The sequence below is a fragment of the Bos indicus x Bos taurus genome, chromosome 9 (genome assembly GCF_003369695.1).
Source record: "Bos indicus x Bos taurus breed Angus x Brahman F1 hybrid chromosome 9, Bos_hybrid_MaternalHap_v2.0, whole genome shotgun sequence".
NCBI lineage: Eukaryota > Metazoa > Chordata > Mammalia > Artiodactyla > Bovidae > Bos > Bos indicus x Bos taurus.
Window position 1 is genome coordinate 79617105 of NC_040084.1, and position 15600 is coordinate 79632704.

Consider the following 15600-nt stretch of genomic DNA (forward strand, 5'->3'; position numbering starts at 1 on the left):
CCAGCCATCTCATCCTCTGTCGTCCCCTTCTCCTCCTGCCCCCAATCCCTCCCAGCATCAGGGTATTTTCCAATGAGTCAACTCTTCGCATAAGGTGGCCAAAGTATTGGAGTTTCAGCTTCAGCATCAGTCCTTCCAATGAACACTAAGGACTGGTCTCCTTTAGGATGGACTGGTTGGATCTCCTTGCAGTCCAAGGGACTCTCAAGAGTCTACTCCAACATCACAGTTCAAAAGCATCAATTCTTCGGCACTCAGCTTTTTTCATAGTCCAACTCTCACATCCATGCATGACCACTGGAAAATGTATTGAGGTATAGCTGATTATTAAAAGATGCTTACTCCTTGGAAGGAAAGTTATGACCAATCTAGACAGCATATTAAAAAGCAGACACATTACTTTGTCAACAAAGGTCTGTCTAGTCAAGGCTATGGTTTTTCCAGGAGTCATGTATGGATGTGAGAGTTGGACTCTAAAGAAAGCTGAGCACACAAGAATTGATGCTTTTGGACTGTGGAGTTGGAGAAGACTCTTGAGAGTCCCTTGAACTGCAAGGAGATCCAACCAGTCCATCCGAAAGGAGATCAGTCTTGGGTGTTCACTGGAAGGACTGATGTTGAAACTGAAACACCAATATTTTGGCTACCTGATGTGAAGAACTGACTCATTTGAAAAGACCCTGATGCTGGGAAAGATTGAGGGCAGGAGGAGAAGGGGACGACAGATGATGAGATGGTTGGATGACATCACAGACTCAATGGGCATGAGTTTGGGTAAACTCTGGTAGTTGGTGATAGACAGGGAGGCCTGGTGTGCTGCGGTTCATAGGATCACAAAGTGTCGGACATGACTGAGCAACTAAACTGAGCTGAACTGATAGCTGATTAACAATGTTGTGGCAGTTTCGGGTGAACAGTGAAGGAACTCAGCCATATATCCATATATATATATATATCCATATATATCCATATATCCATTCTTCCCCAAACCCCTCTCCCAACCAGGCTGCCACATACCATTGAATAGAGTTCCATGTACTATACAGTGGGTCCTTGTTGGTTATCCATCATTTTGAATACAGCAGTGTGTATATGACCTTTCCTAACTCCCTAACTATCCCTCCCAGAAGTCAGTTTTATTCCGTAGAAATGAACAAGAAAATGTGGAACTAGACAAGAAAGGATGAATACATGGGAAGTTTCCCACGTACTTATCTTTTCAGACTCACCTAACAGGAAGCCCCCCACCCCCCAAAAAGAGATCACTCAATATTTCAGAGAAAGCTCTAGGCTGGAATCCACTGATTTACACACAGGCAATTCTTAGGTAACTGAGAGGCAGTGAGTGTCAGAGCCCTTACTGGGCTGGCCTCCTGCTTTGCTGGCATGCCTGGGTGACCGGCTGGCTGTGCTGACAGTGTAGGTCAGGGGATTATTAGGTTGACTACATGCCCCAGGCTCTTTGTTTTTGTTTTGTTTTGGGAGGGAGAGAGGAAAGTTGACTGGGGCCCCAGAGATCTATGAAAAAAAAAAAGAAAAGGAGGAGGGGAGAGAAATGTGCAGTGATAAGTGCTTTCTGTTGTAAAAGTCATGACAGAAAATAAGAGTTTGATTCTGGCAGAAGCAAACTGGCAATGTGGGTCAAGGAATAACCCTCAGAGATGCCAGGATAACATCTCCTGAGACATGTCTCTAAATTACATCAAAAACTTCTATGAAGGATGTGTGAGTATTATACAAACAGTGACGATTGTATGAGTCCTCTCTGTGTATTTTAACCTGATTCTCATGAGTGCTGATGAATAGGGTTCTCTACGTGCATGGAGAGATCAACCATTTACTTCAAAATATTCTGAATCTAAATAACTGTAACTAGAATAATTCAGGAAGTACTTCTAGCTGTTGGTGCTTTAAAGCAGCTTGCTCTGTCAATCTGATAGTTGAAGAAGTAGGAAAGAAGATGTAATGACAACCAAATAAACACTTTGGTTAAGAAAGTGCATATACTAATGAGTCTAATGTTGAATTTGTTACCCAACTATTTTAATAGGTACTAGATATACTAAGATTATCTTGATTGTATTGCAAAAGGGATATTGATTGAATTCAAAGCTTTCTACAAATTTCCAAAATTATTTATTTCATTAGCAACAAGGTCCCATTTGACTGTTGCACTTCATATTTTCAGAGTGAAAAGCATTAAGAAATCTCATAACACATGATTTAAACTGGACTCGATAATCCTTAAGGTTCTTTCTTCAAAATTTCATAAATCTTAAATTTTTTTAAAAATGTGATGATGAAAACATCCTTTAAAATGTCCTCCTTTAATTTTTGTTTTCAAAAGATTCTTTTTTCTCCTAAAACTGTAACAGATGAAGCCTCCTACCGTGATTGGCCAATTTCACACCCTTTTCTTTGGATCGGTTCGAATGTTCTTCCTCGGGGTCTTAGGCTTTGCAGTCTACGGGAACGAGGCTCTGCACTTCAGTTGTGATCCGGACAAGAGAGAAGTAAACCTCTTCTGTTATAATCAGTTCAGACCAATCACTCCACAAGTAAGTTTTCCTGTGTGTACAAATATAAACCTTACTCTACACCAGATAAAACTGTTTCCTTTTAAAATGTAAAATAATATGTAGACTATGCTAATGAGTATTATTTCTGGAATAATGTTTTTAAAAATTAATCATATATTTCAGGTAAATTAATTTAAGTAGATCAAGAGTTTCTTCCAAGTCCAGCATTCTATTATCTACTGATGTTAGAATTATACTCCAGGCTTGTAATTAGAAAATGCAGATAGGGTAGCTACTAAAATAAAGTATATCATCATTGTTAGTAATTGATAAGTGATGATAGTAAAATACAACTACTTTTTCACAATTATGAAGACATCTAAAGTTTTAAACTTTAAACATCTTGAAAATTAAATGAGATATGTCCGGCATTGCTACTTTCATTATATTATTTTTATTCCTCATAAGACTTACAAAACTTAGAATTTTTAAGTTAGCCTCTTTTGAGGGTCAGTACATTTTGATAGTGTATATTTTCATGACATGCTGATGGATTTTACTAAGATATTTCTGACACACTTTAGGTGTTCTGGGCATTACAACTAGTGATTGTCCTGGTTCCTGGAGCTATTTTCCATCTATATGCTGCATGTAAAAGCATCAATCAAGAATGCATTCTTCAAAAACCCATCTACACTGTGATCTACATCCTCTCTGTTTTGTTAAGAATTAGCCTAGAAGTGGTAGCATTTTGGCTTCAGATTCACCTTTTTGGTTTCCAAGTAAAACCTCTCTACCTGTGTGATGCTGTGTCTCTCGGGAAAAAATTGACTATCATAAAATGCATGGTTCCAGAACACTTTGAGAAGACCATTTTCCTCATTGCAATGTATACATTTACTGCCATTACAATAGTATTATGTGTGGCTGAGATTTTTGAGATCATATGTAGAAGATTATGCTTTCTAATTAGTCAGTGACCGAAAGGATGATTAACTGATGTCATGCCACTATTAGTTACCAGCCGTTTTTACTTACTTTTATCAGTGAGCACCTCAACTCCAAACATAAACATCTGTTTTTTAAACTGACTTCACTGTGTCTGAAATTTATGTCTAGTATAAAATATAAGACTAAGTTCTAAGGCAGGGATTCTTGAACAAACCTTTCGTTCCATTTTAATTTTTTTCACACATTAAGAAATATACATGGAACTAATGATAACTCATTTTTTAAATAGTACTTTTACAGAGCCTTTTCATACACAACAACTTAATCAATCACAGTATTTTGGCCAGAGAAACTTTTATCAGCTCCTTTACCCCGGTGGAAAATTAGGCTCACGGAAGTTAATGTATGTATCCAAAGTCACATAACCAGACCAGGATTCAGCTTTCTTAACTAGAAAGTCATTTCCCTCTCCACTTAAGTAAGCAGCATACATTTTGAGGATGTAATTATTGTTGCACTCATGTAAAATATAACTTAATGAAGTACAACAGTTGTCAGTTAATTATTAAAAGAGTCATTTTATAATTTGATCACTAACTTGAAGAAATGGAGCATTTACATTTTTAATATTATACTCATACTGTTTTCTTGAAATTTTTAATATTAAAGTATATGGTAATATGGCCACTAAATAAATAAAAAATGCTATGGGAAATAATATGCATGGTCTCTTCGCTTCTTGTTAGATGAAAAAAAATCCCTCTGTGCTCATAGATATTCTATAACTGTAGTTTCTATATACAAGATTAATGAGGTAGAAAATTATATTTATATTGTTAGACTTGCTAAATCACTATGAAATGATTTCTAAGGTATGTTCATATTAATTCAGTGCATTTTGTTTTAACTGCCTGTTTTACCAATAATCATGTCCATATAATATCATTTAAAAACTTTATGTATGACTGCCTTATACTAGCAGTTTATTAAGGAAATAAGTATATTCAGTAAAAAACTGAGGTTTTCAATTTTTTTCTTAAGCATTATTCAACCCATAGTTGATATCATGAATTTTTACATTTAAGGATTTTTAAATCATTGAGGCTTTCTCCACATGATAGCTCAAGAGAAATTCAACGAATAGCTGCTTAGTATCTATTATTAAACACGTACCACATTAAAAGTTCAAATACAAAGATAAACAAGACTTAGCACCTTTATAAGACCAAGAATCCATCTGCTAATGCAGGAGACGAAAGATCCGAAGATTCCCTGGAGAAGGAAATGACAATCTACTCCAGTATTCTTGCCTAGAAAACCCCGTGGGTAGAGGAGCCTGGTGGGCTACAGTCCATGGGCTCACCAAGAGCCAGATACGACTGACTGACTAACACGCGCACACACACACACACACACACACACACACACACACACACACAGATAATTGGTGCTTTAGTCGCTCAGTCATGTCCAATTCTTTGAAACCCCACAGACTGTAGCCTAACAGGCCCCTCTGTCCATGGGATTCTCCAGGCAAGAATACTGGAATGGCTTGCCATTCCCTTCTCCAAAGGATCTTCCTGACCTAGGGATTGAACCCTGATCTCTTGCATTACAGGCAGATTCTTTACCATTTGAGCTACAGAGAAGTTCTTACATAAATAATTCTTAAATTCTATTCTAGTGCACAGTGAAATGACTTGATCCTTGGTGCTTCCTTTTAAGCTCTGTGAGATGGGGGCAGGTTAACCCTCACCAAAGGCTCAATTTTGCCCCATTACTAAGCCAGAACCTTTCTGAGTACCCTATGAGCTACCCCTTTGATGCTTTGAAAATATTATTTTTCCACTGTTCTCAAATTCTTAAATTCCCTTCTCAGGCTGGTTGACTCACTGTCTTAGTCCAATTGGACTACTATTACAGAATATCTCAGCTGGATAGGTTATAAACAAAGGAAATTTATTTCTCATAGTTCTGGAAGATGGAAGTCTCAGATCAGGATGCAGGCATGTTCAGGTTCTGATGAGAATCTTCCTCTGCATTATAGTCTTGTCATCACAGCCTCACATTGCGGAAAGACAGAGGGCTCCCTAGGGTTCCTTTTACAAGCACACTAACCCCATTCATGAGGGTTCCATTCCCAAGACCTACTTACTTGACAAAGGTCCCACCTGCTAAAATCATCACACTGGAGGTTAGGATTTCCAAAATATGAATTTTGGGGGGAACACAAACATCTGGCCCATTGCACTCACAGTTGCCACAGAAATTACTGTAGCTACGTGAAGCAGGTCTTTGCTGTGCCCAAGGAAAGAAGGGAGAGGGGTAAAAAGACATTCTTCTTGATGGCTTCTTACAAATTTTCTAAGGGAAGATCATTTTTTAAAAAATAGAATTCCCTTAAATATCATTGCCCATTCAAAGATGAACACTTTGATTTATTCTTATTCTGACTCATCCTAGGACATTTTCAAAGTAATGCCTCTTTTAAAGAGAATTTCTACCCTAGCTGTTGGGAAAAGTAACTATTCTCACTTCTGTGTGACTCTTGGATATTGTTCCTTTTAATCCTTTCAGGTAGTTCTTTTCCTGCAAAGATGTTACATTGATCAGGCCTCAGTCAAAGACCCTTTACAGATCTCTGGGCTCCCATGCTTTGCAGCTTCTCCCCCTGAGGCACTCTGTCCTGTCAGTCTAGCCTCCTCAGCCCTGGACTCTCTCTCCCCAACTGACAAGAAGGAAAGATAGCATTTCTAAGCCACTAGAGAAGGCAATGGCACCCCACTCCAGTACTCTTGCCTGGAAAACCCTGTGGACGGAGGAGCCTGGTAGGCTGCAGTCCATGGGGTTGCACAAAGTCAGGCATGACTGAGTGACTTCGCTTTCACTTTTCACTTTCATGCATTGAAGAAGGAAATGGCAACCCACTCCAGTGTTCTTGCCTGGAGAATCCCAGGGACGGAGGAGCCTGGTGGGCTGCCGTCTATGGGGTTGCACAGAGTCGGACACAACTGAAGCGACTTAGCAGCAGCAGCAGCAGAGGAACTCTGGTCACCTCTGCTTCATTTAAGTGAATAGTACATATGTGTAAAGACGCAGATTCTGTGTGAGTTTGTTTGGAAAGTCTTTTTAATTCCTTAATGATCTATATTATTCTATGATTTCATTTTCTTAGTAAGTATATCAGGATTGTTAGCACACAGCTATATATACCTGGATAATAAATGTTACAAAAAATATAGCATTTATAACATATAAATATCAGATATTTAATTATATAAAATATAAAAACTGATTTTTCTAACTAAACTGCAAATGTATCAAAAATGAATAAGAATGTCAAAGCTAAACAACTAACTAGCCACTTGAAAATATATTTAAAGATATATTTAAAGTTATTGCATAAAAAGTTCTTGGGTCAAATAAGATAATTTAAATTGAAGTTTTTCAGTCTGTTTATAAATGAAAAATGGTCAGGATACTACATATTAAATCCTATTAGATGTTGCCAAAATTGTAGTGCCTGGCAAATTGACAGCAGAAAATACACTTCACATTTAAAAAAGAAACAATAAATGTAATTCAAGCAGCAAATATAAGAACTTCAAAATAAAACTAAGGAAAACAATAACAATTTAATAAGGATAAAGACAGAAAGTAACAAATTATAAAGTGAACAATATACGATCAGTTCAGTTCAGTTCAGTCGCTCAGTCGTGTCCGACTCTTTGCGACCCCATGAATCGCAGCACGCCAGGCCTCCCTGTCCATCACCAACTCCCGGAGTTTAGATAGATCCAAAATTCGTCTTGAAAATAACAATTAGAAAAATGTAGCATATCAAATCATGTGTGAAAGTATATCCTTGTAAGGTTTTATGATATATATGGAGTTATACATTGTCACCTGAAATACACTGATAATTTAAAGATGTATACTATAAAATACAAGACAACTAGGAAAATAAAAACAACAAAATTTTGGCTACTAAGCCAAAAAAGGAAATCAAAACATTCAGTGAATCCAAAAGATGGCCAAAAAGACAAAAAGGAACAAAAACAGAAGGGACAAACTGAAAACAATAACAAGGTAGTAGAATTAGACCTAAAAATATCAAGTTACAATAAATATAAAAGTCTAAGCATTCCAAAGCAAAACAGGGATTGCTGACTACATTTTAAAAAATATGAACAGATCAAATTATTAACAAGAAGCTCACTTTAAATATTTAAAGATTTAATATTTTTAAAATATTTTAATGAATATTAAATAGATAATAAAAAGTAGAAAAAGATATATCATGCAAACAGTAAGGATCAGAAAGCTGAATTAGCTGCATTAATAAATGAGAAAACGCAAGCAGATTTCAGGATAAGGAATAGTGACAAGGATAAAATAGACATTTCATAATGATTAAAGTATAATTTCATTAGGAAGCATAACAGTTATAAATGTGTATGCCACCAATTAAAAAGTGCCAAAATATAAGAAGCAAAGCCTGCTAGAGCTGAAAAGAGAAACAAATTCAATTATAATTAAATATTTCAACACCAGTAATCAACTGACAAAGTAGAATATCAGGAAGGAAATAGGACACACCAATGAATAACTGGAACTAATTCATATTTAGAGAGCACTCTGCCAAACAAAGCGCAGAGTATATCTATTTTTTCAAGTGCATGGGTACCATTCTTCAAGAGAGTACATTTTCTGAGTCATGATAGAGTCTCAAGGATTGAAATCACAATGGAATTGAACTAGAAATAAATATAAATAAGATATCTGAAATATGCTCAAATATTTTAGAAATGAGCAATACATTTTTATGAACCCATTGATCAAAGAAAAAATTACATGGAAAATTTTAAACATAATTTATTAAAATTTGTAGAAAGTAATTAAAACAGTTATTGGCAGTATATAAAAAGCTCTAAATATTATGTTAGGAAAAAAGAAAGTTCTAAAATGATTTTAGATTACACCTCAAGAAATTATTTTAAAAAACAGTTTAAATACTAATTAAATAGTAGGTAAATAAAAATAAGAGCACAAAACATTGAAATAGAAGACTGAAAGATAATAGAAAAATCAATGAAATGAAAAGATAGTCTTTGAAGAGACTAGAAAATTGATCAATTTCTAGTTAGCCAAACTGAGATACATTAGAGAAAGATATTCCTTCAGAATAAAAGAGAAAATGAAAATTACTCCTATCATAAATGAAAAAAAAAGCAAAAGGGACATCAAAACAGAACATTTAAATGATTATAAGGAAACGCCATGAACAATGTTGCACCAATGAGTTTGATGCTTATGTGAAATGGAAAAATTCCTTGAAAGACACATATTACTAAAAGCTGACTCAACAGTAACTAGAAAATATGAATATCTCTATACATATTAAAGAAATTAAATTTAAAAGTCAAGAGCTTTCTCAGAAATAAAATATCAGGCCCAGATAAAGCTATCTCAGAAAGAAAATATCAGGCCCAGATATCTTCAGTGGTGAATTCCATCAAATGTTTAAGGGAAAAAAAAATACAATCTCTTTTAGGAAGGACTATTTGCCATGTCATTAAATGAAGCCAGTATAACCTTGATATCAAAAATGCTTAGCAAAAACAGTCTAGCATATGTAATCCAGCAATATACATAAAAGATTAGACATCATGTTCAAATGGGATTTATCCCAGGAATGAAAGGTTGCTTTAACATTTGAAAACCACTTAATGCAATTCAACTAGATTAATGGAATAAAGGAAAAAACTCACCTAGTCATCTTAGATGCAGATAAAAGCACTGGATTACATAAACATTTATTAACATAATGAAATAAACAAAAACCCATATCTCTCACTGTAAGAGAATTAGCTAAGCTTGATAAAAAGCATCTAAAAATACCTACAGGAAATATCCCACTTAATAATAGTGGAAGAATAAATAATTTCCCCTTTAGTCAGGTAAAAAGATAAGGCTGTGTACTTTTACCACTTCCGTTTAGCACTGAACTAAAGCCAATAAGACTAAACAAAACAAAAAATACATACTTAAATATATACTTATTCATTAATGCAGTAAGACAAAAAATAGAAGATATACAGATTAGAAAAGAAGAAATATGGTCACAGACATAATCATGAAATAGAAAATTCTAAAGGACATACTGAAAGTTACTAGAATTTGTAATTAAGTTATCAAGGTTAAAATTTCTGTAGAGTAATAAAAATGAAATTGTAATTTTAAAATGTCATTTAACATTCATAAACATGAAACAGATAAGAGAGAAATTTTACAACAGATGTGCTAAAGCTGTACAATGAAAACTAAAAAATGTTGAAAGAAATTAAAACTGTTTTAAATAAGTGAGTTTTTGGTTTGGAAGCCTTAATCTTTTAAAACTCAGTCACTCGAAACTGATATGTTGATCCAACACAATTTCAGTTAAAATCCCAGCAAGCTTCTGTAGAAATTAAGAAGCTGCTTTTAACATTTACACGGAATACAAAAGACCTAGAATAGCCAACATAATTTTGAAAAAGTAAAATAAAAGTAGACAACTTACATTACGAGCTCTCAAGACTTGCTATACAATATGAATGAATGTGCATGAAAAATAGAGACAAACTCACAGGTATGGGGGCTTCACTGGAGGCTCACTGATGAAGAACCCACCTGCCAATGCAGGAGATGTGGCTTCAGTTCCTTGGTCAGGAAGATCCCCTGTAGGAGGAAATGTCAACTCACTCCAGTATTCTTGCCTGGAGTATTCCATGGACAGGGGAGACTGGTGGGTTACAGTCCCCGGAGTCACAAAGAGTCAGACACGATTTAGTAACTAAACGGCAACAACACGACTTCCTACAAAGGTACAATAATCAAAAGAGTGTAGGGCTGGCATGCAGATAGGCACAGTGATTACAGGAGTAATAGATCAAAAATAGTTTAACACATATATAGTTATGTATTTTTTAATTCTCCAATATAACTTAATGGTGCTAGGACAACCAGATATCCATGCTGAAAACATAAATAGCCTTTTTTTTAAAACCTTTATCCTTGTCTCAGCCATGGATGTGTAGATGGAACTGGCCAACTCACTGGTCTTCTCTTTTAATCTTCTGCTAGTAACTGTAAGGGGGGGGGGGAATCTATTTTAGGAGATGATAAACAATAAGAATGTGAGTCTCATGTATTGGAAGCCAAATTTCTACCATAGTGTACCCAAAAGAAACAGCTATAAGTATATACCATCCTTATTACTTTGGCTGAGCCCTGTCATTTCCCATAAAAGTATGTGTGGCCACAATCAGAACAGAAAGTTTTGCTGTGAGATGACCACACTGGAGTCCAGGAAATGGTGCAAAGCATTTAACTTTTTCCGTCAAAACACCCACAGGTCCAGTCTCTCTCCCTTTTCTTCTTCCTGTGGTTGCTCCTACCCCATATCTCTGCACTTCTCTAACTTGCCAAAATTCTACCCCAACCTGGAAGGGGATATCAGATCCTTCAGCAATTGATTAGAGTTGGATGGAGAAGAGTTTAGGTCTTTCTTCATAGTAAAATATCAGTAAATTCTTAATAGAAAATCATCAACCACAAAATTCAACCTCGTGTTTTTAATATTTATTTCACAGAATAATTTCCACGTGCTGTTATGTTAACAATGTCTGTTCAGTTCAGTTCAGTCACTCAGTTGTGTCCGACTCTTTGTGAACCCATGGACTGCAGCACGCCAGGCTTCCCTGTCCATCACCAACTCCCAGAACTTGCTCAAACTCATGTCCATCGAGTCAGTGATGCCATCCAACCATCTCATCCTCTGTCGTTCCCTTCTCCTCCTGCCCTCAATCTTTCCCAGCATCAGAGACTTTTCCAATGAGTCCATTCTTCGCACCAGGTGGCCAAAGTATTGGAGCTTCAGCTTCAACATCAGTCCTTCCAATGAATATTCAGGACTGATCTCCTTTAGGATGGACTGGTTGGATCTCCTTGCAGTTGAAGGGACTCTCAAGAGTCTCCTCTTGAGAAGAAGCATCAATTCTTCAGCGTTCAGCTTTCTTTATAGTCCAACTCTCACATCCATACATGACTACTGGAAAAACTACAGCTTTGACTGCTGCTGCTAAGTCGCTTCAGTCGTGTCCGACTCTGTGTGACCCCATAGACGGCAGCCCACCAGGCTCCCCCGTCCCTGGGATTCTCCAGGCAAGAACACCGGAGTGGGTTGCCATTTCCTTCTCCAATGTGTGAAAGTGAAGTCGCTCAGTCGTGTCCGACTCAGTGACCCCATGGACTGCAGCCCACCAGGCTCCTCTGTCCGTGGGATTTTCCAGGCAAGAGTACTGGACCTAAGTTCTCCAAAATATCAATTATCTTCTGGTGAAGGGAGTACAGTGCTTAGAAAGAAGACAGCATGTGTTGGCAGGTGGAGCAAAATCCCAAAACACTGATATTTAGGCTCCAACCCAGAACAATTATATCTGAAAGTCTGGGGGTGTGGGGGTAAGAAGGACACCTAGATATGAGCTTTTTAAGAACTTCTACAGTGAACTTTAAGGAAAATCACAGATGAGATTCAAGAAGTAATAGAAAAAGAGTACCTCCAAATTTGTAAGGACAGAGAGACCATTCTGCTTTGCTTCATTAATTCCTCTATGAATCTAGCAACTTCTGACTGGATAGTGTAAATAGAGGAGAAAGAAACTGTACTATCGTTGCATGATTGGCTGCTTTAACAAAATACCACAGACTGGGCAATTTATAAGCAACAGAAATCTATTTCCTACAGTTCTGAAAGTTGGATGGTCAAGTGCCAGCAAAATCAAGTTCTGGAAGGAGCCTTCTTTCAGGTTGTGGACTGCTGATTTCTTGTTGTATCTGCAAATAGTGGAAGAGCAAGCTAGTTCTCTAGGGTCTCTATTATAAGGGTATTAATCTCATTCACGAGGGCTCTGCCCACATGAGCTAATCATATGCCAAGGGCCCATCTCCTGAAATCACCTCAAGCATTACCTTTAAACATATGAATTTGAAAAGTGAAAGTGAAAATCACTGAGTTGTGCCTGACTATTTGCAACCCCATGGACTATATAGTCCATGGAATTCTCTAGGCCAGAATACTGGAGTGGGTAGCCTTTCTCTTCTCCGGGGGATCTTCCCAACCCAGGGATAGAACCCAGGTCTCTGGCATTGCAGGCGGATTCTTCACCAGCTGAACCACCAGGGAAGCCCAAGAACACCGGAGTGGGTAGCCTAGCCCTTCTCCAGGGGATCTTCCTGACCCAGGAATTGAACCAGGGTCTCCTGCATTGCAGGCAGATTCTTTACCAATTGAGCTATCAGGGAAGCCCATGAATTTGGGGGAGACACAAATATTCAGTACATAGTACATACATTCTTAAGAGGTAATAAATATGTTGCTCAAATTGGGGAGAACACAGAACTCAGTTCTTTGAAAAACAGGCAGCCCCCTGAGTAAGGTGATGTACTCTGCAAATAGCAGTGGAAAAAAGATAGATGTGCACTGGAGGTAATACAAGGACATTGAGCAGGTTCTGCTGAGGTTTGGGTGAGGGTAGGGGGGAGTGTTGATTACAAAATAGTAGGCAGAGGGAAATTTCAGAGTTTGAGATCTTGTTTCTTCAAGTGATGTGATTTCAATGAAAACAAGCTTTAAGATGAACTCTCAAAACTGGGAACTGAGATAAAATGAAGATGAAGGTTACTGGAGGAAGTAAATAAAGTGTCACATCCTGACAGTATGTGAGGAGAAAAAAGAAAAAGGATTAATGTCACTGATGACAGAAGGAAAAGTTGATGACTACCTACAATGGTATATACAATCGACATCACCAGATGCTCGACACTGAAATCAGACTGATTATATTCTTTGCAGCCAAAGATGGAGAACCTCTATACAGTCAGCAAAAATAAGACCAGGAGCTGACTGTGGCTTAGATCATGAATTCCTTATTGCCAAATTCAGACTGAAATTGAAGACAGTGGAGAAACCCACCAGACCATTCAGGTACAACCTAAATCAAATCCCTTATGATTATAGAGTGGAAGTGAGAAATAGATTTAAGGGACTAGATCTGATAGACAGAATGCCTGATGAACTATGGATAGAGGTTCATGACATTGTACAGGAGACAAGAATCAAGACCATCCCAAGAAAAAGAAATGCAAAAAAGCAAAATGGCTGTCTGAGGAGGCCTTACAAATAGCTGTGAAAAGAAGAGAAGTGAAAAGCAAAGAAGAAAAGGAAAGATATTCCCATTTGAATGCAGAGTTCCAAAGAATAGCAAGGAGAGATAAGAAAGCCTTCCTCAGGGATCAATGCAAAGAAATAGAGGAAAACAATAGAATGGGAAAGACTAGAGATCTCTTCAAGAAAATTAGAGATACCAAGGGAACATTTCATGCAGATGGGCTCAATAAAGGACAGAAATAGTAAGGACCTAACAGAAGCAGAAGATATTAAGAAGAGGTGGCAAGAATATACAGAAGAACTGTACAAAAAAGATCTTCACGACCCAGATAATCACGATGGTGTAGTCACTCACCTAGAGCCAGACATCCTGGAATGTGAAGTCAAGTGGGCCTGAGGAAGCATCACTATGAACAAAGCTAGTGGAGGTGATGGAATTCCAGTGGAGCTATTTCAAATCCTGAAAGATGATGCTGTGAAAGTGCTGCACTCACTATGCCAGCAAATTTGGAAAACTCAGTAGTGGCCACAGGACTGGAAAAGGTCAGTTTTCATTCCAATCCCAAAGAAAGGCAATGCCAAAGAATGCTCAAACTACCACACAATTGCACTCATCTCACACGCTAGTAAAGTAATGCTTAAAATTCTCCAAGCCAGGCTTCAGCAATACGTGAACCATGAACTTCCAAATGTTCAAGCTGGTTTTATAAGGGGCAGAGGAACAAGAGATCAAATTGCCAACATCTGCTGGATCATGGAAAAAGCAAGAGAGTTCCAGAAAAACATCTATTTCTGCTTTATTGACTATGCCAAAGCCTTTGACTGTGTGGATCACAAGAAACTGTGGAAAATTCTGAAAGAGATGGGCATACCAGACCACCTGACCTGCCTCTTGAGAAACCTGTATGCAGGTCAGGAAGCAACAGTTAGAACTGGATATGGAATAACAGACTGGTTCCAAATAGGAAAAGGAGTACGTCAAGGCTGTATATTGTCACCCTACTTATTTAACTTATATCCAGAGTACATCATGAGAAACGTTGGGCTGGAGGAAGCACAAGCTGGAATCAAGATTGCTGGAAGAAATATCAATAACCTCAGATATGCAGATGACACCACTCTTATGGTAGAAAGTGAAAGTGAAAGAGGAGAGTGAAAAAGTTGGCTTAAAGCTCAGTATTCAGAAAACTAAGATCATGGCATCTGGTCCCATCACTCCATGGCAAATAGATGGAGAAACAATGGAAACAGTGGCTGACTTTATTTTTGGGAGCTCCAAAATCACTGCAGATGGCTATGGCAGCCATGGAATTAAAGATGCTTACTCCCTGGAAGGAAAGCTATGACCAACCTAGACAGCATATTAAAAAGCAAAGACATTACTTTGCCAACAAAGGTCTATCTAGTCAAGGCTATGTTTTTTCCAGTGGTCATGTATGGATGTGAGAATTGGACTATAAAGAAAGCTGAGCACCGAAGAATTGATGTTTTTGAACTGTGGTTTTGGAGAAGACTCTTGAGAGTCCCTTGGACTGCAAGGAGATCCAACCAGTTCATCCTAAAGGAGATCAGTCCTGGGTGTTCATTGGAAGGACTGAAGTTGAAGCTGAAACTCCAGTACTTTGGCCACCTGATGCGAAGAGCTGACTCATTTGGAAGGACCCTGATCCTGGGAAAGATTGAGGGCAGGAGGAGAAGGGGAAGACAGGGGATAAGATGGTTGGATGGCATCACTGACTGGATGGACATGGGTTTGGGTAAACTCTGGTAGTTGGTGATGGACAGGGAGGCCTGGCGTGCTGCAGTTCATAGGGCCGCAAAGAGTCGGACACGACTGAGCAACTGAACTGAATTGAACTGAAATATGATATAAGTCGGCAGCATTGAGCAAGAACTATTACATGAATGCCTTATTTGTGC

The 15600-nt window shown here is 37.7% G+C and overlaps 1 protein-coding gene across 1 annotated transcript; it reads left to right on the forward strand.

Annotated features, from left to right (window-relative positions):
- The first annotated feature begins 1686 nt into the window (after positions 1–1686).
- On the forward strand, positions 1687–3623 carry GJE1 (gap junction protein epsilon 1). Its single transcript, XM_027552180.1, has 3 exons — positions 1687–1725; positions 2376–2558; positions 3104–3623. Exons 1-3 carry the CDS (start codon positions 1687–1689, stop codon positions 3497–3499), a joined length of 618 nt encoding a protein of 205 aa, XP_027407981.1. The 3' UTR covers positions 3500–3623.
- Positions 3624–15600: the final 11977 nt, after the last annotated feature.

What these genes read in the sequence shown, in the direction of transcription:
- GJE1 (XM_027552180.1), top strand. Translation starts at nt 1,687, where the DNA reads ATGTCTCTAAATTACATCAAAAACTTCTATGAAGGATGT. An exon ending in AAAACTTCTATGAAGGATGT is followed by an intron (nt 1,726 to 2,375) that starts GTGAGTATTATA and finishes AAACTGTAACAG; the next exon opens with ATGAAGCCTCCTACCGTGAT. An exon ending in TCAGACCAATCACTCCACAA is followed by an intron (nt 2,559 to 3,103) that starts GTAAGTTTTCCT and finishes GACACACTTTAG; the next exon opens with GTGTTCTGGGCATTACAACT.